The sequence below is a fragment of the Dermacentor albipictus genome, chromosome 3, assembly GCF_038994185.2.
Source record: "Dermacentor albipictus isolate Rhodes 1998 colony chromosome 3, USDA_Dalb.pri_finalv2, whole genome shotgun sequence".
NCBI classification, from domain to species: domain Eukaryota; kingdom Metazoa; phylum Arthropoda; class Arachnida; order Ixodida; family Ixodidae; genus Dermacentor; species Dermacentor albipictus.
In genome coordinates, this window is record NC_091823.1 from 13,847,874 (window position 1) to 13,875,741 (window position 27,868).

The 27,868-nt window shown below is 46.7% G+C and overlaps 1 protein-coding gene across 1 annotated transcript in view; it reads left to right on the top strand.

Moving 5' to 3' along the window:
• The first annotated feature begins 12,353 nt into the window (after positions 1-12,353).
• LOC139057245 (proton channel OtopLc-like) overlaps positions 12,354-27,868 on the top strand; it is a 107,946-nt gene continuing 92,431 nt past the window's right edge. The window contains exon 1 of the mRNA XM_070535113.1: positions 12,354-12,855. Within this exon, the coding sequence (XP_070391214.1) occupies positions 12,533-12,855 (323 nt within the window). The 5' untranslated portion in view covers positions 12,354-12,532. The remainder of the gene's footprint in view (positions 12,856-27,868) is intronic.

Here is a 27,868-nt window from a genome sequence, read left to right on the forward strand (position 1 = left end):
TTTCTCCAGGTCTAGTCCTAGGATGGCTCTGGTGTTTCTTGTGTTGTCGTCGAGGATCTGGTTCTTTAGTTGTAACATAACGTCCTGCGTGGACAGGCGGGATCGGAAGCCTATCATGGTGTGGGGGTAGGCTTCCGTCTCTTCTAGATGGCTGTTGATACGGTTCAGGAAGGCGTGTTCCAAGACCTTACCCACGCACGACGTGAGAGAGATTGGGCGTAGGTTCTCCAAACTCAACGGCTTTCCGTGCTTGGGTATGAGGATAGCCTTGGACCTCTTCCACTGCTCCGGGATGCGGCCTTCTCTCCAGCACTTGTTCATATAGCCCGTGAGTTTGGTAACAGATTTGTCGTCCAGGTTTTTGAGCGTTTTGTTGTTAACCCTGTCCGGTCCTGGGGCTGACTTGCTGTTGAGTCCTTGGAGTGCCGTTCTGATTTCCGCCTCACTGAAGTCTTCATCTAACTTGGGACAAGGACTGCCAGTGTACCGGCCGTGCTCGACCGTCGGTCGTTGCGGGAGGTATTTGTCGCAGAGTTTCATGACGATTTGCTTCTCGCTCGCCGCCCCTTTTTCTTTGTGCAGAAGTCTCTGCATGTCGGCTCTTTGCTTGGATTTGCACTGGGTTTCGCCCAGTAGGTGCCTCAGCAGTCGCCACGTATTTCCGTTGTGGAGTTGGCCATCCGCGGCATTGCAGACTTCGTCCCACTGTTGCTTGCTCAAGGTGTTGCAGTGCTCTTCGATTTGTTTGTTTAAGTCGGCTATCTTTTTTCTCAGCTTTCGATTGAACCGCTGCCCTTGCCATCGGGTTTTTATGGATTTCTTGGCTTCCCAGAGGTGGGCGAGGCGACTGTCCATCTTCTCCGTCAGGAAATCGGGAGTGATGGTTTGCGTGGCCTCCCCGACATCCCTGGTCAAGTCTGCGATCCATCTGTCAATGTCACCGATTGGCTCGTCGTCTTGCCTGATATCCCGGTGCTTGCGAAACTTGTCCCAGTCTGTCCATTTGAAGATTTTGACTGGGAGGGTGGTTCCCGCTCGGGGGATCGTGATCTCGATGATCATGTGGTCGCTACCTAGGTCTTCTAGGGTGTTTCTCCAGGTAGCCCTCTCGATGTTTTTGACCATTGTTAAGTCCGGTGTGGTATCTCTTGCAACCGAATTGCCCATACGCGTTGGGGCGCTGGAATCCGTGATGATCGTGTATCCTAAGTCTTGCGAGTCCTGCCATAACTGTTTGCCCTTGGTTGTGGTGTGGCCGTATCCCCAGGCATGGCACGGCGCGTTGAAATCCCCACCCACTATTAGCGGGTTCAGGCCGGCGAGCTCGGCTGCCTTTTTGAGCAGGGAGAGAAAACGCTGCCGTCTTTTGGATGGGCTACTGTATATGTTCAATATGAAGATGCTATTCTTTTGCGTTCTGTTAGGAATAATTTCTATCATTATATGCTCGGCCTGCGGGCCTGTAATCTCATGTTCAATGGGTACTAGACCCTTTCTGATTAGTGTGGCAATGCCCCTATCGTTTTGGAATTTAGGGACGAGGGCGTGGTAGCCCGGGATGTTGGCCGACGCGCCCACGGTTTCTTGAAGCATTATCACATCGGGTTTGGGTTGGATGTTTCTTACGTATTGTTGTAGGACAGGTTTTTTCCCGGCTATACCTCTGCAGTTCCACTGCCAGACCAATAACTCTTTATCGTGTCTGGCCATCCTGGAGTCTTGAAGAAGAAGCTGTTGAAAAACTGGAGCGGTGCACGGGGGGCGGTGCCACCATGGGAACATCTGAGATTACGGGATTTATATTATGAGTTCCCATGTTTGGCTGTGGTGATTGCGACAGAGACGGTGCCCACATCGCACATTCTTCGAGCTTGACCACCCTGGTTGTGAGGCCGGATATGGCGGAAGACAGATTGCCGATTGCACTTTGTAGTTCGGTAAGCATGGCTTTTATTTCCGATCTAGCCTGTTCGGCGCGGCTGGTGTCTTGGCTTTGTACGGCTCGCTTTTTCGCGGGTGGGGTTGCGTTGTCCGGTTCCTCGCCATTGTTGCTCGGAGCAGGAGTACTGACGGGAGTGGGTACGGGGATTTGCGCGGGAGGCGCGACCTTTCTCAGTTCGCGTACCTCTTGGGTTAGCTGTTGTACAAGGCTCTTGAGCATGGCGTTCTCACGTTTTATTTCTGCAATTATCTCATTGTCTATGTTCTTTGTGACTTGCGGTTCTGAGGCAGTTACTCCGTATACCCCGCGCCTTGGCGCACCCTTGACCGCGTCTGCCCAGCTCACCTTTTCTGGGAGGGCCTGGATGGATCTGGACCTGGCTCGGCCCGGTCCTGGGGTGCGACTGCGAGCTCTGCTTCTCGACTGGCTGTGCTGGCGGGAACGAGGGGTCCCGGTAGCCGACGTCGATCTGGACCTGGCCCGGCCTCTGGATCTGGATCTTGGCTTTTGCAGGGCGGGGGCTTGATCTTCTCCGGATTCCTTGACCGCCTCGAGTTCTGCTTCCGCTTCGGCTCTTTTCCTTTCCCATCTTCGTTTCTTAACTATATACGGGGTCTTGAATTTTGCTCGGCAGGATTTGTCTGCCGTAGGGTGTTTCCCTCCGCATAAGCGGCAGTTTGGCGTGCACTGGTGATTGGGGTCTGGGTTCTTGGCACCGCAGCCCCTGCAGATCTTGTCCTGGGGATTTGGGCAGACGTCCATACGGTGCCCCAGTCTACCGCATTGGTGACAGATGTCGACCTGCTTCCTGTACAGCGAACAGCGAAGCAGAGTGCCTCCATACCTGACGAGAGTGGGCACTTTTAGGCCTTCGAAGGCGATGATGACTGTGGTCGTGTTGCTAAGACGCTTGGCTGCCAGGGCTGTCGGGTTCCTGTCGTTCACGATCTTGGAGTTAATTGTCCTGGAGTCTTCTTCGAGTGGTATGCCTCGGATGACCCCCTTGGCCGTATGATCGGGCGCCGTTTCATAGGCGTTGACTTCGTATTGGCGGTCGCCGATCCTGATGACCTCGAGCTTCCTGTATTTTTCTGCGTTGGTGCTGCTGGGTGTGCTGATAACTACGATATTTTGCTGGGTGTTGGGGCAGACGGTGTCTTCGCTGGCGTCTTGATCGGACACTCCTGCAGCCCGGTATATAGCTGACGCAATCCTGACTGCGCCGATCGTTGCGGTGTTGAGGCCGCCCTTGGGTCTAACGACGATCTTGATGTCGTTCCTCGGTAGAGCCGGCATTCTGCTGGCCTTGAGTATTTGTTGTTTTACGTTCCGTGAGCGTCGTGGTGGTTGTCGACCGTCTCCCTCGCCGGTGCGGGAGTAGGCTTCGTTCTTAGGTCTATCCCGCGATGCGCTGGGGCCGGACCGGCTTTTGGAGCCGATCATGCACCAACCGGCATCTTCACCGAATTCCTCAGGAGACATCTCCTCTCCGTTGACCTGGACCTCCATGCTTGGCGAAAAGTGATTCTTAGGGCTTGGGTATTGTTAGGCCTGGCGGGCGGTAGCTCGCCTAGGCTTGCCTCCAGGCGTGCCCAGCGTATGAACGCGGCGTCGGCGTTGCTCGGGCGGAAGTGCTTTCTAAAGTAGCCAAACAACGTTTCCCACCTTGAAACTTGACACCAGCACGCTCCTGGCAGCTTGCTGCATTCGAAAATTGCAGAGCTAGAAAAATAGCGTTCTGGCTCGCAGTCACTTCGTCGTCGTTTTCAACATAAGTGCAGAAACAAAAAAAAAATGCTGCATTTCGCTATGCCAATTTCTGAAGCAAATTCCTGCTGACACATTCAGCAATCATGGAGGGAATTCTGCTAAATGAGAGGGGATCTTCTTCGCCTAAAGAAAAGTTAACACTAGTAACCCTAAAATTTAGGAGGGACCCTCAAACGCAGAACTCAAATTAGCCTGCTCAAACCATCCGCATTGCTATGCAACTTTCCCTTCTTATATCTAACGGAGAAGTTGTACTCTTGGAGAGTGAGGCTCCATCGGAGCAAGCGGCCGTTTTTGTGTGACATTTGATTGAGCCACGTCAGAGGACAGTGGTCGGTCTCGAAGATGAACTTCGCTCCGAACAAGTAACACGACAACTCCTTGTCCATTCCTGCTCCACGGCACATCTGCAACGTGAGGCTTTATAGATGTAAAGGGAGCTTCGTCCTATAGCACTGCACGGGCTCGGTCTGGTCGAAAAGCCCGGTTCAGGCTTGCCACGGCCCGCGGGTCGTGATCAGGCCGGGTAAGCAATTGTTGACTCGGGCCCGGCCACGGGTCTAGGAGCTTCGGGCTGTGGTCGGGTTCGGGCCTCAGTCGGGTTCGGGCCTCAGTCGGATTCGGGCCTCAGTCGGGCCCGTAATAAGCCCTGGAATGTTATTTGCAACTTCGCAAAATTGACTAAAAACTGCAGCCCTATGAAACTTTTAAGTTAGCGGTGTCATGGTTTGTGGGAAAGTCTGGGCAGGCAACCACGACTCGGAAGCAATATGCTGAACATATTAGTGTACATTAGCGGCACTCCTTGGTAACCGGATGAACAGTACCAGTGATCACCTGCGCCCACTATACGCCCCGCCTTTTAATGCCATGACCGTTATTTGCCTACTTCAGGCGCTCTTTGCCTGTATATCCGACTGTCTTCTTGACCATGCGATCCAAGTTGTCTAACTTGAGCCACTAGGTGTGTCCTCGGGGTCGTGATGCCGTTGTGGTTCCATCGTCGCACTACAGTGATCATGTTATCCCGTTGTAGTCATGCCGTCCGCGTAACGCTGTAGTATAATCATCATCATCATTTCTGAAAGTTCATCAAATCGTCATGCCGTCGTCCGTAACACGCTTTTGTCGTTCCAGCGACGTCATTCCTTGTTCACCATCGTAGTCGCGCTGTCGTTATTCAATCGCAGTTATGTCGCCGTTGTCATGTCATCGTGGCCATCGTCGTCGTCATAGCCACCGTCATGCATTTGTTGTCATACCATCGTCGTGATCGTTCCAGCTTCGCCATCCGATTCTCGTCACACCGTCGTTGCCAAACCATTGTCGCCATGCAGTTGTCTTCATACAGTCGCCATACCGTTCCCTTGTTGCCATTGTCGTCTCGCTGATCATGCTGCCACACCATTGCCATCCTATTGTCACGCCATCGTCCTACCGCCTTCGCCGTTCCATCGACGTCATTCATTCTTGGTAATTCCATCGTCTTTGTAATTCTGTCGCCGTCGGCATACATCGTCGTCCTGCAGTCATGGTCATGGCCAACCTTTGCGAGCGAGAGTCATAGCAAAGCGGGCCGATCACGCAGGCGGTGTACGTCGCACATAGCCGAAGCAGAAGTCTGAGAACGGCCACAACAGATTGTAAGTAAACGTGCCCTCGGTAGCACGGTGTGTCGCTCTATATTGCCTGAATGTTAATCGCATTAATTTCGATAGTCATCTTGACGTGGGCTTTGCCAGAATTGTTTCGTCTTTGCCACACTGCAAAGCTCTGGCCAACGTCATTGCCTGGTTGTTAAAACCTCGGATGGCTATAGAGCTGATCGTGCTCAGGCGAGAGAGAGAGAAAGAAAAAACTTTATTTTCATGTTCGGTGGTAACGTGGAAAGGCCCTCAGTCCAGAGCCTCGCTTGCGGCATTCTTCAGAGCAGCACTGATAAACGCCGCAAGGTACCGTTGGTCGTCGGCGCTGGCTGCTTCTGTCAGCCACCCGGCATAGGGCTTAGGGGAAAGATTTGTGGGGGCAGGAAGGGGAGGTGGGGGTGGTCCACAGGACCAGAGGATATGGGATGTGTTCGGATGTTTGCCACAGTATCGGCAGGGTGGGGGATCTTCAGGTAAGAGGCCGCGGAGGAGGTGCATTCGCGCTGGTGTAGGGAGTGTTTCAGTCTGGGCCTGACGAATCAGTACACCCTGTTCACGGGTTAGCACTTTGCTGAGCTTGGGGAACTTGCGTCTTGCCTCTTGATATGGCCGCAGAAGCAGGGGAGCCCACCTTTTCGTCTGGGCTGGTCGCGGAATGCAGGGTGCCTGGTTCAAAGTCTCGCAGGCGAGCTGATTAGCTCTTTCATTTCCCGGCAGTCCGTCATGACCATGTATCCAGATGATTTCCAGAGGACCCTGAAGGTGCTCTTGAATAAATGTCGAAGTGTGGGCAGGGAGATCGTTGTGCAACAATTTCCTGCAAGCCGCCATGGAGTCGGTAAATATGATTCTTGGGTAGGCTGAGTTACTAAGGGGCATGTGTTTGATCGCAGTTGCGATGGCTGTCAGTTCCGCTAAGGTCGGATCTGTCTCTGGGAGTAACTCAGTATGTAGAGTTTGGAGGTTGTTATGCACGACTGCTATAGCGGAGCCCCGTGCACCAACGCTAGCATCAGCGTACAAGTATATGCCGTCAGGCTGTCTTGCCGTGTACCTCTGGAAGTAGGCAACTCGCTCTCGTCGCCTCTCCTTGCCTCGTTCTGGATTCATGTGGCGTGGCAGTGGAGCTATGGTTAGAAGTTCGCGTTGTTTCGGGGGTAGTGGGCGCGTGTTCAGAAGGGGCGCAGCTTCTGGATGATGGCCGATGCAGTGGAGGGTGTGCGTACCTTGACACGTGCGCTGCAAACGCAGTTCTTGGCGACGACGATGAATGCTGACTAGTTCCGCCACCGTGTTATGGCAACCGATGTCAAGTAGGAGCTTAGTGCTGGCACTAAACGGGATGCCGATGGCCAGCTTTGTCGCCTTCCTGATGAGCGCATCAAGGCGATTGATATCTTGCTTGCGGAGATTGGTATAGGGCAGGTGATAGCGCGGGCGCGACATAATTAGTGCGTTTCTTAGTTGAAGCATTCTAAGGCGTTTTATTTGTCTCACGTATCCGTATGTATCACACACAAGGGGAATCAATGAAAGAAAAAAAGACTAGCATAACTGGTTACAAGGCAGAGTCGATGTGAACAACATTTCATTGTTGCACAAAAAATATATAGATTTTTTGCAGGAGTTGTTCATGTGCCAGCTTTGCATTGCCTTGTGCATGAGTATATTATAATATAACAAAAATGAAATAAATTCAAAATGCGTTACTAGAATAATGAAAAAGAAAAAGTGTCCGCAGCTGAATTCTGGAGTATTCATCCACAAATTAATCTGTGTGTTGAGGCAATTAGCACGTGGTTTCCATTATTTTTTTTTTCATTACAATATTTTCCATTATTTCGTCGCGCGAGTTGAATAATGGGCCGTTGTATTTTGCTGAATTAGTCCAACTAATTAAATGTGGACATTGAAGTGTACATGGTTCCCAATTAAATACTTTAAGCCAACACGTATGCTGCAGAACATTGCAACGTTGGTGAAAGGGAAGTGTAAAATGAAACAGGACGCAGCAAATTTTTAATCTCGCAGTGCATTTTTTCTTTTGAACTATATCTTCTTTAAGTAACCCAATACTTGTGTTTACTGTCTTGTATCTTTTTTAGTACTACGCCTACTCTGTACATGCACAGTGGTTAATACCCTGCGTGTTGAAACGAAAGTAGCCTCAGACAGTTGAAACGTGCTCACATTAAGAAACACAGATGCCTAAATTATCGACTGAAGAATTGAATCTGTTAAAATGAAGCCGTATAATGCAATAAAGATTGTGTGTTCCGTGTGACAATATGAAACCTGACGCAGTGAAATCTGCCTCTTACAAATAATCTTCACTTCTTTCAGTACCGAAACATTTATTTATTTATTTATTTATTTATTTATTTATTTATTTATTTATTTATTTATTTATCTATCTATCTTTTTGTGCATAATGCAGCGCAATAAGTGCTTTAGCAGGAGTGGATTAATAGAGGAAAAGTTATACAGAGAAAAGTACGATGCAACGATGAGGGTGATGTGCTAGGACTATTCATCCTGGATGGCAGATACAAAACTTCGAGGTTAGCATGAGCGAATAGACCCAGGTAAGGAACTCCAGCCTTCTATGTAACGAGAGAAAAAGCTGAATTCAAACATATTACTGGGCGTGCAAAGTAGGGCATCAAGTTGTGATGTGGTCTCGTTGATGACTCTGGTAGTTTCGCGAACATTTGCCACTTGGACAGTATTTATCAAGCCGCCTACGTCTTTGTGCTGTCATGGTCGTTTCGTTAATTTGGTATGTACCAAAATTGGCACAGTATGACAAAAGTGTATGGCAAACATCAATCATCGGTCATAACACGAATCAGATCCTTCAGGAGCGGGCCGGGTACAGGCCAGGTTTAAAATCAGCGGGTCGGGCTCGGCGGGCCATTGCATAGCACTTCCTGGCTCGGAATGGGCCTGCAAAAAAAGAAACTTAAAAAAAAAAACCGACCCGGGCAGTGTTCTCTTTGTGCGGACGCCAGCGTTAAAAAAAAAAAAAAAGTCGGCGGACTTTTGTCACCCTTGCCCTGTCACGCTGTCTCTGCAGATTCTGAGTATTAGGAGTTTTCACGGGACTGCTAACGAAGCGGCGGCCTGCGAGTCATTAGAAAGACAAATATTGAGGGGGCACTTAGTTATACCTACGTGAATAAATGCGGGAACATTGCGACCACCGCGCGATGCCTATGCTATTTCAGTCGTGTTAATTTAACTTCGCCTTAATTAACACCAAAGGTCGTGGGTTCGCAGCCTTTTTGGACCATCGTGTGGTCACACCAACGCCTGATTTTCCGCCTCATGAGCCATATGAGTCTCATGAGTCTATTAGAGCTACAAGCAACAGCAAGTCACTAGACGCCGACGGTATCCAGATTCGCCCTATAAAGTATGTGCTCGATATTATAAGCCCTATTCTAGCCCATGTTTATAACTTAATATTATCAACAGGTGCCTTTCCTAAGAGAATGCAAATTACCCGCGTTGTTCCCGTTTTCAAGCGCGGTGATAAAACAGCATTAAATAATTATCGGCCTATATCAATAATTCCAGTATTTTCTAAGGGTATTGAGAAAATAATGCATGCGCGATTACTCTCATTCTTTAACCGTCACCATTTGATTGCAGACTTTCAACATGGTTTTAGAAAGCACCGCTCTACGGAAACAGCCCTCCTGAGCCAAAAAGAAATAATTTTAGATGCATTCAGCCGGAAGCATATGGCACTAGGCATATACATAGATTTCTCTAAGGCTTTTGATTTAATTAATCATTCCATCCTTCTTAACAAATTAGAAATGTATGGTGTACGTGGAACCGCCCACTCGCTTATGACATCTTATCTGTCCCACAGATCACAGTTCGTAGATGCTAGTAACACAATATCTTCAAGGAAGCCAGTTATCACTGGTGTGCCGCAAGGCAGCATTTTGGGCCCACTTTTATTTTTGATTTATATAAACGATATTGTACGCTGTACAGATAACGCTACATTCGTTTCGTATGCCGACGACACAACCGTTTTTATTACAGGCAACGTGGAAACAGATATAGAAATAAAGGCTAATAAGACGCTGTCTGACTTAGAGCGGTGGTCCGTGATAAACTGCTTAAAAATCAACCCTAAGAAAACAAAAGTTATCTTGTACGCGCCTAGAGGAAAGTTGTTGACAACTAATATGAATTTGTGTCTGGGCAGTGAGCAGTTAGAGATAGTGGATTGCGTTAATATCCTTGGGGTGCGTTTTACAAAGCACCTAACCTGGAATGAGCATGTTGATCATCTGCAATCTAAATTGTCATCTGCCATTGGTGTTATTGCTCGTCTGCGTCGCTTACTCCCGACCAAGGTAAAAATTATGCTGTACAATGCTCTGGTGGTATCTGTCATGCAGTACTGCGTCATGGTGTGGGGTACAACTGGTGTGACAAACTTGCACAAACTACATTTGCTACAAAAAAGAGTTGTGCGTTACATAGCTGATGTCCATTATACGCACTCCACAAAATCACTTTTTTCTAAATATGAAATTCTTCCTGTATTTTGTTTTTACAATTATAGGTTGATGTTGTGCTACAAAGATTTCGTAAAATTTGGCATTGATGATACAATTCATCTGGCAAAACTTCGGGAAAATACAAATATTCTACAGACCCGACATAAAGAAATGTGGTTCGTACCTACCCCAAGAACCTCTTATGATGAGCAATCTTTATCCTATACATTACCTTCGCTTTTAAACCTATTAGACCGACAAAATTTTGATCCCTCCAGAAAGCGAAACTCTCGCATTAAACGTTTTTGTCAACTTATTTATTTGCAAGACTAGACATTGCCTTCTCCTAATTTTGTTTTCCACTGTTATTTATGAGTGTTGATTATTTCTTGCCGTCTTGTTTCACTCTGTATTACCCGTTACATTGTGATGTTTTTTTTTCTTTTTCATTTCTTGTGTATGACTGGCTGTCATCTTGCTGTTATGCCAACTTACAAGGGGTCGGGACCTCGTCAAGCTGTCCAAGCTTTTAGTCCTGTACTCCTCCTTCGTTAAGGAAATAAAATGATTGATTTATTGATTGATATGTTGTTTTCGTATGAATATCCGACGCTTCCACAATATGTCAGTACCCGTGACCTCGCGGACTGGCAGGTGTGGTGTATCTCTAGCTAACTGCTGGCGCTGGCTGGCGGTTGCTGGAGGTAGTGTGTTTGTTTACGCAAATCTTTTGGGGCAACTTTAGGGGCTGCCGCTAAATCAGTGAAATAGCGTGCCCAACGCAAACCCCAAGCGCAGTTAGCGTCTCGCGCATGCGCGGTGGCTTCGACGCTATTTTTTGAGGGCCCCTATTCTAATACTCTCTAATTACACGACGATGAGCAAAACGTGAACAAGGTGAATGCAGGAGCCAATGTTTCGGCAAGTGGACTTGTCTTCTTCAAGGCGACGTACGCTTTCCTCGCCACAGTATATATAGGTGGGGTTCATCGTCTCATCGTCTTGAATTTCCATCTCCCGCATTCCCCGTGTTTTCCCTCTAATTAGCTACTATGAGGTCTTGTAATATATAGCGCCGTCACTTCAGCGCTCAATTCTTCGAGGTCACATGAAGTTTCTTCAAGTGCAAGCAATATATATATATATATATATATATATATATTGAGTTCGGAAAGCTGGTCGCGCCTCCCCCCCCCCACCCCCCGGAATAATGAAAACTCTCACCTATGCTTCTCATCGTTATCTTTAAAAAAATTTCAAATTCGAGTACTCAAAACATTCTAATGTTTTTTTTTGCCATTACAATGCACATCATATATAACATACTTTATTAAAAGCACAAATGGAACATCAGAAACAATGAACTAAGCAGTTGGCTCCCCAATTCAGGGGAACATACTTGGTCATGCATTGTTATATTAAGTTTAGAAAGACAGCCTTTTTGGCCAATTAATATCAGTGCATACCTTCGCGGCCAAATAAAGAATGTGGGCCGCCTGCAGTGACGGCGGGGGGAAAAGACAAACGAATTTTTTAGTTGGAATGGTCGCGGTAGCTCTCGCTTATTTGTGACATTTAGGCAGACACAGACACTCTTCGCGCCTATAATTTATAGATGAAACTTATGTGTTTTGTGACGGTAGAGTGTCACGCTTTATTTCGTTAGACTCGGACGTGATTGTCTCAAGCACGGAGGAAGGAAACTAAGGAGAGGCCCTACCCCCTCCGCGCGCTAGGAGAAAAGTGTGGCGGAAATGACGTAGTAGGTTCTCATTTTTTTTTTTGCTGTATGGCCACGCCTTTTGGGCCACAATGGCGGCGTTGCTATGGTTTTGAGCGCTCACACGTGTTGCTCTGGCAGGTTTCGTGCCGTGGCAAAGGCGCAGTGTGGGCGGGTTTGCGTTAGTCACCGTGTCTTGTTGCGCTGTGTTACCTGCACCGTGCTCTGCCGGATGTTGTGCGAGCGCGCGCGGCGCAGCGCGGCGTGGTTTCGCGAAAGATGTAAATTAAGAAGAGAGGAGGGTGGCCCAAAAGGCGGAGCATCGCCATGAGCCACGCCAACTTCTGGCTTCACTTTTGCTTCACAAAGAGTGACGTCAGGGCCTCTCCTTAGTTTCCTTCCTCCGTGGTCTCAAGAGACGGTTTGAATGGAGCCCAATTAAGGGTTCAGCTACATAACACTTACAGGTTTAACACACCGTGCGACTCTTCGACAGCGCACGCGGCCGTGGCACACCTATGGAGCCCTATGATGCGTCACTTGTCAAAAAGGTGTGCAGTTTGGTCAGCTTCACAAAACCGAGCGTTACATCACTGCCTACCTGTGGCGCGTTGAATTGCACTTCTACTCAAAGCGCCGCGGTTCTAAGTAGTCGCATCATCCAACAGCGCATTTGAACGATCACACGCAAGTGCCAGCCAGTGTTGAGAGATGGCGCCAGCGTCCGAGGGTCACGCAAGCGGTGTTGATGGCCGGTCTTGGCTCACGAAGGGGCGGCGTGGCTGGTGCGATGTGCGTGCGTGTGAGTGCGTGCGGCGTGCCGTGCTTGTGTCAAACGTAGCCGCGGAGCATCGCTGTGGCGGTGCGGCGGCCGATTTGAGTGGCCGCTCGTCGCGCAAGCCTTTTGTGCTCGGATGGTGGCGTCCGTGCGATGGCCGCGTCAGATGACGACCGCAGCAGCATCAACCTGAGCCTTCGGCTACGCGCGGGCTCCAGCGGCTCGCGGGACTCCTACTACATGGACCTGGACCGGGGCATCGACTCCGACATCGAGATGGAGCCCCTCTCGGAGAAGACTGCCATCGAGCTCGTGAGACTCGGCGCACCGCACCTGCCTCCGGCTGGCGTGCTTCCCGAGATAACCGTGGACCCTGGGTCCACGGCCACTTCAGAGCAGCTCGAGTCCGACTCGTCGGCTGGCTGTGCCAGCGAACCCTACCTCGAAGGGGACTACCCCGGCAAGAACGCCAAAGAGTGAGTGCCTGCGCGTGTTTGGTGCAAGCTGAGCAGCCTGCACGGGCCGCGCCCCCACTTCCCGGCTGTTGTCGGCGCGTGTTCTTTGCTGTTGACAGCCGCTGTTAGCGGCGCGTTGAACTGATGCGAATGTTTCGCTGAGAGCAGACGGCGACCTGCACTGACCCTGCGACGAGCGCAAAAAGGGGGCTTGTCGTGACGGATTGTGGCGGCCGCATACAAACTTTACTCGTTTCCCTCTCTTTACATGTTCTATGCGCAACATATAAATGGGACGACTGCGCGGACGTTGCGCTGCGCCTCTTCCATTTTTTTTAAAAGTAGGTGCTAATCCACAAGCATGTTGCAAGCTGACGGTTATACATTGGCGATAATTAAGAACGGAAACCATGCTCTTTTCCGGGTTTTGTAAGAAATTTTGGTAGACTACACGCATTACAAATGGTAAAACTGCACTTTCTTATTATTGGTCATTTCGTGGTAACTGGGCGTCTTTACGTATCTGATGCTTCGTAAGCAGCTGGCATCTGTCAAAATGGGTATTGTCACGGGAGTGTCCTCTGTTAAGCTGTAGGAGATAGCTTTTATTTTTCCTTGCAATTTCGAGTTTCAGCGTAAACTTTTTATTCGGCACGGAATGGACCTTTGGTCTAATTATCTTGGAAAAGGAAAATTATTTCATATTGAACTCCTCTGGGGGACTAGGCCCATATTTCGAGTCAGTCATCTTAAAATGCGTTCACTTTGCGGTAAAAGCGACTTCCTCTCATGGTTTTAGAAGCGTACTACGTTGGACTATTTGGTATATAGCATAGCATAGCATATTCAATTTACGTGGCGCAAGGTAAAAAAAAGGAAAAGAGCGCCAGCTTGTGGTCTGTCTTCATTTTACTTGTGGGATTTTACCTCGCGCCACATACCACGAATTCTTTTTGTGGTACATTCGACTTGTTGCTACCGCACTCTGACTCGGCTTCGCACCGATACGGAAGCCTCTCGACATTGGAGCCAGCGAAAGCAAAGCCGACCAAATGTTCAGCTGCTCCGCGAGCAATCGGCAAGAACCACGTGATCAAAATTTTCCCGGATCTCGGTCGCGCTAGGTGAGAGCACCTATGAGCGCTCTGAGCTTGAGCACGTCGCTCTCTCCACTTCTACAAGCCGGATGTAAACCGCACCCCGAGAGTGCTCTATAGATCACTCAAAAATAACCGCTCGAATGTGCCATCACATTGGTACCACTAAGTAACTTGGTAGCACGTACACTGTAAACAAATTTACCTCCTTCAGGTTGTTTATACTGTGTCCATAACCAACGCGCTTACACCCTAGAAAACGTGCATTTCTACTAACCAAAACACCCGTAAATGAGTGCTTTGAGTTGCCAGAACACTCTTTTCTGTATAGGGTGCAAATTGCATTTGAATCCATTGCTTAGGAGCTTGCATGTACGCGCTATTCATTGCCGCACCTTGCTATTCCAGTGAATAATTACTAGGCAGCGCCACATGGTAAAACATGGAGCCATTAAAACGTAGTAGTTGCTCCATGGAGCGATACATTCACTATACAACCAGCTAGAAAAAAAAAAATCATTCTGCAGAGTTTTTCCTCCCAGATTTGCATTATTAATTTATGATAGGGCAAATGCCACAACAGCACTTCGATATCAAGGCATCTCCTATATACACACCAACAGATCAACCACAACACAGAGCCCACATATGCACGGCAAACTCGCATGCAAACACTGCTTGCGCTGGCTATGTCCGTATATGCCCGCATACTTACTACGGTTTGTAAAGCCATGGTTTTTCAACCTGCAATGTAATGCCAGTGGGTGCATCTCTGTTCAGTGCAGTTAAACAATAAATCTCGACAGAATACTGTTTAGGTATTGTCAACTAATAGGCACATCAAAACCACACATATCTGTTGATATTAAAAAAAAAATCGCACTAGTCTGTATTCGATGTCTTTCTACTAGCGACATCCAAATAGCAGCATGGTTGTGACATGTACAAAGAACAGGTGTTTTGATTCCCCATAAGATGCTAAGCACCAAAAGGGTGCTTTTGGTGAATAATAAGCTCTCACAAAAACGAAAACGTTTTTTTTTTTTGTAATCAAAACATCCTTCCACATTCTTGCCACTTTGTTCGGCAAAATGGTGTTTCTGGTGCTCAAAGCCTTCTTAAGGGTGCAAAGTGATTTACAGTGTGTCCTTGTCTAAAGCATTACTTAGTAGACATAGGAGCAGCTGGAAAAACTCGACTGCATTTGCGTAGACACAGCATTAAGTTCTGTACTTCCACTAATGAGTAGGCACCTCAGCCTAGTCACGTGTGTCCCCTTTATGCGCTGTTGCTCTGTAAGCTGAAAAATTAACGTTTAAATGCATTTGAAGAAAAAAAATATTAAGACAGTTTCGCCCGACAGACGAAGCAGTGCCAGCGATCAATTGTGCCATTTTTTTACTGCAAGTATTGCTCTCGTGCGCCGTTTGAGACAAGTCAGAATCTTGGGGAAAAATGGAGAAAAAGAAGAAGAAACGACAAAACAATTTGGTAAGAATTCTCTACGAGATTACGAAGAATTCGAACGGAAACTTTTAAGGTCCGCAGCTTTCAAATATTAGCTACTTGGCAACGTCCCAAATACACGTACTACAGTACACGTCTAAGATATATTCTTTTACGTCAACGGCATAGTGTTTATTAATTTCGTTTCGAAAAATTCTCCATATGTAAAGGTCTGCTTAGGACACAAAATAATAATAACCGTCATGGGGAAATCCGCTGTACAATTCGCTATAGCCGGTAAATGCGCTAGGCCGATTCTCGCCAGATGTTACGAAAAATCCGCTAGGTAATTAAGTTATTGAGACAGCCGCTCCGGGTAAAACGGGTACTGGTTAACGCAGCGACGACAAGTAACAATTATAATTATAGTGCCTGTAACGAAGTCGACACCCATAACCAAAGGTCCCGTTACAGTCGACTATGGGACTCTTGCCTGTATGTTTTTATCCTACCCTTTAACTTTTAAATGAACTTAATAAACATTCTGGTGTATGTGCAAACAACGAAGACGAATGGGCGACGACAGAGCCATGCGCCGTTTCGTGTCTCCACTTCGTTGTCTGCGCTGTAGTAATCGTTACTCAATACCATCTAGCCCAATTCACCGTTCCCCTAGACATTTGTACAACACACTACTGCAAAACCGTCACTGATGGGAACTAAATTTTTTTCGAAATAGAGAGGAGCGAAGACCGGACGCGCACAAAGATGCCCCGGTCAGGCATGCGCATGTCAGGTGTACGCAGTGTGCGGGAATGGATGTATTTTTGCAAACTACGACGTTGGGCTAGTCGGTGCATTACTGTCAATCCTTCCTTTCCAAGTGGATACGCCTTGCAAATGCACCAGCTAAAATCGTAAGTTGCAATATGTGCTGTCAAGCGTAATCAGATAAAAATTGAATTGGTAAACGTTTTTTTTAATTAGTCGATCATTCGTTTCGATTTCTGGTGCCAGTAATTTGCACTCCTTCGAGTAATCCAGCTGCAGATTATAACTATAATATCTGCCGCAGGCGTTTTAAAAACCCTGGTAAACGCAACGCGGCCAATATCTTTAAAAAGTGAAGTGCTGTTTCTCTCCGTTTCTTCCTCGTTTCTCCTCACCTTTTGCGCCACAAATATATTGACGACTTGGGGAAAGGGTCTCGCATATCTCCGGAAACGCAGCTGCCGAGCGATCGCTTTGCATGCAAGTTCCGCCTGACAAGGTGAATGGTGCAGCAAACGAGCTACTGAAGAGCTAAGGACAATGTATAGAGCGCTGATTGGGGTCCTCTGTCTATGCGCCAGCTGTGCTATTCAAGTTTGACAGAGCGAAGGTCTCCTTCGTTCAGAACACGCCGGGTAGCTGTGCGGCCGCCCGCATATATACGATATCATATAAAGGCAAATTATTTTTTTTTTCGAGAAGGTTGTACTGCCGCTTCCTTCTTTAGGTGTGGCACGAGCGCTCAGTAATGAAAACAAAGTGAGTTTTCATCGAACGGTCGTGAAGGTAGAGTCAGTGAAAAGAAACGACCGGAAAGTTGACTATCTGTAGCGTTTACAACATGAACGCGCGTGAATATCCGGAAAATGCTGTGCAGGTGCACGCTAAATATCACGTTGTGCTTGTTGACATATGATTGATTTATTGCATTAACTTAGCGAGGGTATGTACGGCAGTTATTTGGCTACACCAAAACTGACTAGCCTCGCAGTATCTCCATGACTTCAAGTTTTGTATCTGGCCCGCAACTTACCCAGAGGTTGATGTAATCCAAAATAATCACGCCATGTATCCAGACATGTACACTACAAACAGATGCACATCGTGTGGCGAGGTTGCCACACTAAATCACATGTTATGGGAGTGTCGGGACCTAACGAACAAGTCGGGCAGTGCCGACCCCTCCGTCTCTTCCACCGCCAGCCTCCGGTCACGCTGGATGACCGCACTGCTCAGCTCTGACCTGACAGCACAACTCTGTGCCGTCCAGCGAGCCGAGGAAGCCGCTTCGAGACAAGGTCTCGGAATCGCGTACGCGGCGGGTGCCCAGCCCCCACTAAGAAGACGCCGGACTCAAATCTTGTCGATTTGAAATAAAAGTTTACGCTCTCACGGGTTTCAGGGTCCCGCTGGAACACAGTGGCTAAGTGGAGGGCTCCGGTTTAATTTCTACCATCCGAAGTCCTTTAACACGTGCGTCCAAAGTGCGGTGCGCACAGACGTCACCGCATTCCGCACCCCCATTGAAATGTGAGCGGGAATCGAGCCCTTGACTTCGCGCTCAGCAATGCAACGCCGTATAGCCACTGAGCCACCACGAAGGGTACAACTTAATCTGAAATCTGACCCGGTTTATCAGCGCTAAAAAACAAACTCAGCACATAAGAAAGAAGGGGTTGACACGGGACAAGTGCTATACTATCAACCGTTCATTCCACAACGTCGCCACGAACTATATATGAATGATTCGCGCATGTGCAGATGCGTTAGTGAAAAGAAAAAGTTCGGCTGTGGCCATGCAAGCCTCGAGTAAACTGATTTCTTTCGCGTACAAAGAAACAGAAGGCCCACTGACGCAGCCATCTCCCCTCATTTTTTTTTAATTTGAAAGCCTTCCGTTACCAACCGGGCTTGGTCTTTATAGAGAAAGCTTTCCGAAACAATGGCCTCTCAACCGCAGGTGTTCACGCGCCCCGCCAGATGCGTATACGTTCATTATTTCTTATGTAAAGACTTTACTCTTCTGCTTTGATTAAGGCATTCGCACATGAATTTAATTGAATTCTGGGATTTTACCAAGTACCCAAACCACGTACCCAAACCTACATACACTTAGCCGTATTCACCACACACGATACAATGACGAATGCCCAACGTTACCGCACATCACGTGGATGTTTCCAAACAGACCGACACATATAAACTCCACACTACTAAAAACACAAGACTTTAACTTAACAGGCAGTGGGAGGCGCGGCTTGCGGATGAGGATCAGGATAGCCAACTGGCTCTCCTTACGGACCAAGCCCAGCGAGCCGCTCACGCCAGTGGAGCCCTGGCTTAGAGCTGCTACCACGGGACCTCAAATGTATTTTATTCGATAACGTTTCTCTCTCTCTCTCTCTCTCTTCGAACTTCGAACTATTCACAATCTATAGACAATACCGTTCTCGCCGCATCGCTCCATGACACGGACGAATACAGCGAAGTGCATTCGGAGTAACTGTTGTCGTTCGTCCTCAAGTTGCTCTCTTTCCAACGAGGGACTTACTCTCCGAAGTTTGCACATGGCACGCACATTCATGCAATTAGTCCTTTGAGGGACGAAAGCGCCTTTTTTAGGACTAACGGCCCAGTTACTCCGGTTTTCCCCTGGATTTTTCTTAGAGTGTAGTCTGTAAAGGAATACGTTTACCTAGGTCACTTACTCTCACGGGACCCTGATCATGAGAAGAAAATTTACAGAATAAAAATGGGTTGGATCGCCTACGGCAGACGTTGTCAGGTCCTGACTGGAAGCTTACCATTATCATTATAAAGAAATGTGTAGAATCAGTGCACTCTACCGGTGCTAACAAATGGGACAGAAACTTGGAGACTAATAAATAAGCTCAAGAACAAGTTAAGGACCGCGCAAATAGTGATGGAACGAAGAATGTTAGGCGTAACGTTAAGAGACGGGAAGAGAGCGGTGTGAATCAGAGCAAACAGGGATAGCCGATATTCCAATTGACATTAAGAGAAAAAAAAAAAGGAGCTGGGCAGGTCATGAAATACGTAGGTTAGGTAACCGGTGGACCATTATGGCTACAGAATGGGTGCCAAGACAAGGGAAGCGCAGTCGAGGACGGCAGAAGACTAGATGGGGTGATGAAATTAAAAAATTCGCACGCGCTAGTTGGAATCGGTTAGCGCAGTACAGGGATGATTGGAGATCTCAGGGAGAGGCTTTCGTCCTGCAGTGGACATAAATAGGACGATGATGATGATGATGAATGTGTTTTTAGGGCTAATAATTATTTCAAGTATATGCCAACTGTTCAGTCAGGGAGTCCTTTTGTAATTTGAAATGCTGCTGTTATTCAGGGCGTACATATTATTTATTGTCCGCTTCTAAATTACTTCTGCGATTTGCAGCAAGATATACCAGCACATAGGTCAGTCTAATCGTCTGGCTGAAGAATGTTGTTTGTTTCTTAATAAGCGAGAATTACACTGGGAAGTAAAAAAAAAAGAGAAGAACGCCAGCTCAACTTGTGCATTCTGAAACAGCGCAAGTACGCGAAGATACTATGCGATACTATACTATGCCGCCTATGTAGCCGTAATGTTTACCGGGAAACGCTGGCGGCGTATGCTATACACGAAGGCGAGCTTTCTCGTAGAAACGCGGCTTCATGCCTGGGCCGATCCCGGAGGTAGTACTCAGCCGCGTAAAAAAAAAAAAAAAATTACATCATTTTCAGGTTGTGTTACTGTTTCGCAGTTTTAATGTTTAAGTCTGGGAAGATTTAACATAAAAGGTGCGCGCTGTCGGTGTTTTGTTTCGTGACGTTAAGTTGTGGGCTGTCATTCTCAAAATTCCGAGGAATAACTTTGTCGAGAATGTAGGACAAGGTATGAGCAACTTTAATAATAGAATGGTGTAGCAATATAACCCGCATATACGGCAAGTCGAATAGCAAGGCGTGGCATATACATATACCTAAGTATATACGCCAATTTTCGTTCACGGACAACTCAGCCGACGCCGGATTTCCTGCGACACGGGGCGTTAATACGTGATATCGCAGAGTCTTCAGTGCTGCTTTCAAGCAAAGCCAAGCTGCGATCCGTCTTCGTTCGTTGCAAATCCTCCCCTGGAGCTTGATTTGCAGTATGCATGCCGGTACGGATATTCTGCAAACGTCCAGCAGTGCGCAGTTGCGTAGGTCGAGGAGGGAACGGGCAAATGCAGGGAGCGACTGGTCCCCGCATTCGGTGTCGGGGAAAAGAGACATCGGCGGGTCACGATTGCAATCGGCAGGCGACCGCGTGCTCGACGGCTGGAGATCTCGTGAGTGTCCGCCGCTTTAGGGCTCGGCGCCGCCCGCACCCAGCCCGTGGGCTCGGTTCCCCTAATGGCGTTCGAATTTGCGATTCGGCCGCGACGCCTCTCCACTGTGCCGGTCACTGTGTGGGTCGCGCGACGGAGGGGGCCCGTTCCGAGTCGGGCAATCCAGCTTCGCCGAAGGCTCTTTTCCAGTTTCGGGTTCCTCGTGCCTCCTGTGCGTGCGTGCGCGCGTGCTTTTGCCGCGCTTATCGGCGCACCATTGGCGCTTCGAGAGCGTTGTTTGCTCAGGCACCATCTGGGAGCCTCCTCCTGCTCCCCCACCCGATCCTGGTGTGTAAGCTACGATGCGGAGAGGACGCCGTGGGGTTCCATGCCCTTTCCGCGTTGCCTGACCGTCTGTCGTGGTTGTGCATAGTGCCATGGGCACAGGGGATGCGTGAACGCGATGCGATGTTCGTGTGCGTCGGCTGGCGCTGCAATTGTTGCATCGGGAGCTCGCAACAGCTGTCGGTTCGTTCATGACCATTTCTTACAGTCGTGCGCCGATTACGATTCCGGGTCGCCGGGAACATCTGCCCTAGATCTGACGATAATCTTAGCGCACATTTCTAGCGGAGGTTATTAATAAACGTTCAGCGTTCTTAGGTTTTGTTTTCAGTAAATGCGGCTAGCTTAACTTTTTTTTCGGCGCTTAAGATCTTTAAATGGAGCATTGCCAGTTCGTTTCTTCTCTTTTGCTCTCCATTTGAGGTACTGTATAATCTTTATCTTTATTATAGAGCGTATTGTGGCTTTCTCGCAGATCACTTGCTTAACAGTCCACCTGCAATGATCGATCACTTGCATGACGTGACATGTGTCCACGTATAGAACCAGGCTCCCACAGGCACGATGGTACACTTATAGCGTAATCGTGCGCCAAGCGAGCGCGTGATCAGTCAGAACAGCAAAGTAACCACATGGAAGGTCTTTAGAGCTCAACGTCGCCCCGCGCCAGCGCGTATTTCACGCTCCGCGAGGCGTACGACAGCGCTGTAATCTTGGTCAAAATGTGTTCTTTGTGGCAGTTGTTGACTAAAGCGTAAACACCGTGGCGCTTATTTACAACGTGGTAGCAACTAGGTTGTGGATTGTTTACATTTCCCTTTCAACGGCTCGAGAACAATAAGGTCATAAAGAGAAGAACTCGGAGCACAAAGCAAAATAAAACTGCAGTTGTTGGAGTTTTGCCCGACCGTAAAAGTCGGAATTCGGGCGCGCAACCTTCAAGGCAGGCTTCTTCGCTGAAGGCATGCGTCGTAATGATAAGCAAGGATTGACCAAGACGTAATACCGCAGGAACTGTCCACTGCGAGGACTGCCTCCTTGCACTGTGTGCATCCACATCATCTGCGAGCATCACTTGCATTTATTTTTTGTTGATTGCACAGAGCATTCAACAACGTTCTACAGAAAAGTACATTTCATACGCCGATTACGGTAATCTGTACCATTTAAAGTGTAACTGAGCATACGTAAAGAAAGATAAAAGAACTATACAAGCTTGGTTTAGTTCTTTTTTTAGACGAAAAATTACTTTTCATAGTCGCCACCAAGGTCAGAAGAAGGTCGCGCGCAAGGACGCGCCGATTTTGTCTCCCGAAAGACGTGCGCCTATCCCGGAGGCAGAAGCAGATCGAAAAAGCCGCGCTCGACATATAGGGCAAACGAACACCGGATATATAGTGCGAATGAAGGCGGCCCGATTGGCCAGCATCGGATATAGTGCAAGCAAACGTCCGATATAGTGCGCATTAAGGTAGCTCGATTTGCCGATACCGTATATACAGACAAACGCAGTGCGAATTAAGGTGCACCTCGGCGGCAGGTGATGGAGGTGAGCGCCCATCACCAACATGACATCGGCGTCATACCATGGTTGTCTTGTATCGTCACACCATCGTCATCATACCATTGTCTCAGCACACACTTGCGTCGTCCGTACCTTCTATAATTGCTTCGAACGCATAGATAATTATCAGGGATGGTTCCTCGTTCTTGTTCCCTAATGAAATGGCGCAACCCGCTCTGGGGGATCGGCCATGATCGGGCTTTGAAAAAACTGTTAGTAATTCGTTTTCTTATATATAAGTTAGGATGAAATGAAATAAGTATCTTGCAGATGGGACTCAAAGTGTATACCGTTACAGATATGAATAATCAGTTGACTGGGTATCTTGTGAATTTTGTGAGCCTAATAAGTATACAGAAGAATTGTAGCATGCAATTCTTTTCGTCTCACGCGGAGAGATGCAGAGGGCTTCACAAACGTTCCTGTGGCTGTAAGACAGTACGGTAGCACCAAAGAAAAGAATTACAGGAAGATTCAAATTCAAGTAAAGCTTTTGGAAGGGTTCTTCCAAAATCTTTTCTTTCGAATAATGAAACCGCGGCATGTCAAAAAGAAGTGTCTCAGAGATCCACTCTCATTGCATAAAGGGCCCAAAAGCGATGTATACTCAGACCAGACCTGCGTAGGCAAAAGTTCAGTGGGGGTCACGGCGTCGCAGTCTTGTAATCGTTACTTCAATTTTTCAAGAGGAGCACCATTTGTTGTTCTAAGGAAAACTGAGATACGGGAAATCAGATGTTGCCGACGATGATTTCGCGAAGTTATTTGTAGTAGTACATTTTCGAAATCGCGGCGCAGTGATGAAAGCTGACGTAGGTGAAGTGCACAGTGAATTTAGATTTTTTTAACGAAATCTTTTATAGCAGACAATAAATTTGTGGCTTTTTATTCTTCATTAACCCATTGCTGATTCGATAAAGCCAGATGTAAGCCCTTTTTGAATGTGCTGCAACGAACAAAAGTATTTGAATGCATAGTAATTTGAGTCAATGGACATACGAGCTCAAAAAGTATAGGAAATGGTCACTGCTTGTGCCCAAAATTATAGCGGACCAAGTGGAGATAGACAGATTACAACTAGCGAAAGTGAGATTTATTGTGGAAAGGGACTGACTACAAATAAATGTGGGTGTTCGTGCGTTAATGCATGATAAATTATTGTTAGCAGCCCAATCTCACAAACGTTTACCACTCGAATCGGTCTTGAATCCCCACGAAGTATGGTGGGAGTTAGTCTCCGGCGAATACGATTTCTTTTCTGCAGGACGCAATTACTGTATCTAGGACACTAGTATTCAGTATACCTCCGGAATTAAACGTTAGCTAAAGTCAGTGGGGTAAGGTCTGGAATAGAAATCTCTATAGCTAGAATTTCGCTTTCTGAAGTCATAAGGTAGTAAGCCATTTTAACCCGGTGCGCAATTTTCGAAGAGATAAAGAAAATTCACCGCCCCTTCCAATCCGTGAAAATGGTCGAACAGCGAAGCTGTGTTAGTCACACCGATTCTTACACCATGCCAGTCAAACTTCGCCAGCAGTCTATATTGTAAATATTTTGTCTCAACATTCTTTCACCGCATTTTCGCTTTTGCGTGCTTCGTGTGGTGAGCATGCTTTAGGAGGGCTTTTCTTTTTTTTTTGCAGTTCTCCCAGTGGTTTTCTTTCTTTCTTTTTTTTTACATGCAAGTTGCTCCGCTCCTTTTTTGCGCGCCAGTAATGAGAGCAAGGTTTGGCGTGAAATGAAAACCATCTGATTGTTTCTTTATTCATTTTGTGTATAATGTTGTATTTGCTTGGTTTTGTGTTGTCTCTTCTACCGGTTGATCTTTAGTTGTCGTCTCTTGTGTCTGCACTGCTCGGTGTGCCTCCTCCGCTTGCAGCGCTTTGTCTGGAGACGTAGAATCTTGCATTGCTTGTTCTTTTTACGCTGCCGCCTTTTTAGATTCTATCTCTCTGGGGAAATGTTGTCACATGTTCTTTTAATTACATTTTTTAAGCGTTCGCTATATTTTCTCATACAAGAAGATCTTCTTTCTTGACTTTTGAAATTTTATTATTCATGGACACTCAATTTCTCATTTGTGGGGCCAAATTATCCCCCTCATGGGTATGTGTCATCTTGACAAGGACTCAACATCAGCATCGACAAATCCAAATGGGTTTCTCGGGCAGAAGCTTAGCAGTTGAATAAAAATTCTTCCTGGTCGCAGGTACAGTGCCCGGACCGGGACAAATTTTTCACTGCGATGCTTCTGTTTGAGAAAGCCTGTTACCTTTCTAAAGATTCGTGTTTTTCTGAAGTGGATGGCAGTTTTTCCCTTTCATGTTTGGGATGAAGCTCAGTGCGGGGTAGAAGTTCTCCCTTCCGGTAGTTCAATACATGCGGCCACGTGCCGGCTGTGGCGGCCAGAGCCTGAGGGTGCAGGCACTGTACAAGACTAAAGAACTGCAGTGAAGCTAGCTTTGCCACATAATCTTTGACAATTAAGGTGTACGACTCGGTTTGTGGTGACGTAATTCGAACTATGCGAAAGAAGCTTGCTTTTGGCGCGACATGATAACAAGATAATAAAGGTGGGAGAAGGTGGATTGGAGAAGGTTCTCTTCCTTTTGGTCTTGACGTAGTGTGGTCGGGATGGAAATCGGCACGCGATAAGAATCGTGAGAACAGGTTTTTGGGGTATATGTATTTTTTTATAAGTAAATTCCTTAAATGTTTATTTACTTTCCTTAGGGTTGAGTAGAGGGGGGTGGTGGCATCCGAAATTAGTTTTTCTTGCTGTTTCGTGCAACGTGTCCACTAGCTATAATCACTGAACAAAAGAAATTGAAGCGTTCGCTGGAAGCAGCTTCACGCATTACTTACCGTGGTCAACCATTCTATCAAATATTCGTGGATTCCCCGGAATATATCAGCAGCCTCCAAGACGCTGCTGATATTTGCTGATCCCTTTCGACTCTATTGTCTCAGGACATACTAGACAGCAGTAAATGTCACCACTGGAAGTAAAATTAAGGAGCCAAAGTCCTCACAAGGTATGTTTCTGAACACTTCATCTAGAACCATGATTTGTTGATTGGTTTGACTAGCGTTCGCTTCAGAATATTTTGCTTGCATGTTTGTCATGGCTTCATCATTTCTCTTATCAGGAAGATGGCCAAAAGAGAGATAATTGGTCTGCAAGCTGCCCACGCCAGGCCATAAGAAGCTCAGTGGTCACCATAATGACAACAGGTCCTCTTGAACTATGTGCCTCTCCATGAAATGTTTGCAAGTTTACCAGATACAGGGGTGTGAGCCCTATCAGGAAAGCAGCAGCCTACAGTTTGTATCGTACCGAATGGGAATGCGAATATTTTACATACAAGTTTACTTGCATTTAAGGGCATTCTATGACAACTGGAGAAGCAACATGTTTAGTGCCAGCTTGTTTCTTTTAAATTCATTGTAGCCATTACTACCAGAACAGAAACAATTAGCAAACTTGCTAATGCACAAACTCTGTCATCTGCTCTTTGCAAATCAGCTTGACGGGCATTCCCACCAGGTGTCACATGCTCACTCACAACAATTTGTTACATGAAAATGCAAAGAAATTCAAAACGTTCAAACGCACCCAATGCAATTTTGAGGAAATGCTACTTCATGTTGACTGAAACTCTGGCAGTCACTGCTCATTTGATTTTTTATTTAAAATACCCTCATGGCATATGACACAAAAGAGGGGAGTGGTTACAAAGTTGTAGAGTAAAGCAAACAAACAAAAAAGTGCAGTGAGTTCTGGTAATATAATAATTATCCTGATTATACAGTATTAGCTACAGCTTTGCAAAAAGTTTATTGGTGATGGCTACGATACTTGAGGGAACGTAGTTACATAAATGAAAAATTCAAATCAATTCACTCAAAATGAAATCAATTCGTACCTTACCGTGATGGTCGCCGCGGTTTGAAATGTACTGAGACCGCAGTATGAAGTCGGCGTGAAGTGTCATGTGATGGAAAATTTTTGCGATATAGCGAGAGACGGGCGACGTTGCGGCGATTAGCTACTGGAATAAGCGCTAGGTTAGTTTTCATTGAGGTTATACTCGCAATACGGTTATAATTAGGAAACGAGTGGAGCTATCTTTTTACTAGTTCAAGTGAAGTAATAAAACAAACGGGATTGGGATCCCATATTGCAGATGCATATTCAAGTTTCGAACGTATTAGAGTCTTGTAAAGCTGAAGCTTTAACGTAGACGGTGCTTTGAAAAAGTTGCACTGTAAGTACCCGAGCAAATGATTAGCATTGTTAATGACGTACTTTATATTAATGGTCTACTTTAAGTTATTTGTAATGTGTACAGCAATATATTTAAATGAGATGACGAAATCTAAGGTAATGTTAGGATAGCAAGTGCTAGGATTAGAATTAGATATGGATATGCGCATTATCTTACATTTGTTAATTACAAATGGTTCGTGTACAGCTTGCATGAAATCAATAACTAGGCTAGCCCTGCACCGTAAGAGATAGCTAAAAAAGGTACGTTCACACAATCGGCCTATTGCACACTTCTCAAACAGACAAGTCATTAAAAATAAATTTTCTTTCTCTTCAAACAACAGATGACAAACCTGATCACAGTGCGACACCCAAACTTTTTTTTGAAATATGCTCAGACTACGTTCAGCTCAGCGTTCAGCCAATCAACAGTGGACGAGCAAGGGAAGCCTCAGCGTGGGAACTTGTCTTCGTCTCGGTCCTCACAAACATGTTTGCTTGCTGAGACATTGGCTCCAGGCTGAGGGTTCCCTTGCTCACCTCTGTTTGTAAGTTGAAGTGTTCATTTCCTTGCAACCTCTTTGCCTTGTTTGAATACACAAACCGAGCTGCTTTTTCAGCATGAAACCGTAAATTGCATTTTCCAAGGATCCGTGAGCATTAGTTGGGCTTGCTTAAACGTTTGTTTAGCGTTCTTGTTTATTCACACAATATTTGCGGAAGTCCTTGTTAGCACTGTTGTCTCCATAACGTTCCTTGTCAGCACTCCACTTGTGCCAAAGCCTTTACTGCCGCACCTGAACACGAAATGGGCAGCAGAAGTGTCAAGAGCAGGCAATATGTGCAGTAAAATATACTGTAACGTTTTTTTTTTTTTCACCACATTACGTGCCTCTCGCAAATGTCTTATGGAAACAATGGGATATTGCAGATCGAGCTTATTTTGCTGACATTACATCTTTGCCGAGCAATGTTTGTTTCTTTTTTATCTAGCTGAAATCGTCGAACGAAGACAATATACGTACAGTTTGAAACACGCCAAGCAGCACTGTACGTAACTACAAGTACGAGGATAGCTTGGCATAAATATTGTCTGAAGCTTCGCTCTCCCTACTTTAGCGGCACGCCGAACACGATGAGAAAACTTCGTTCGCTTTCATATTTCAGTTTAATTAAATAGGTGTCTATCTGTGTTTCTGTATATTGTAAACTTTGTGACTGACAA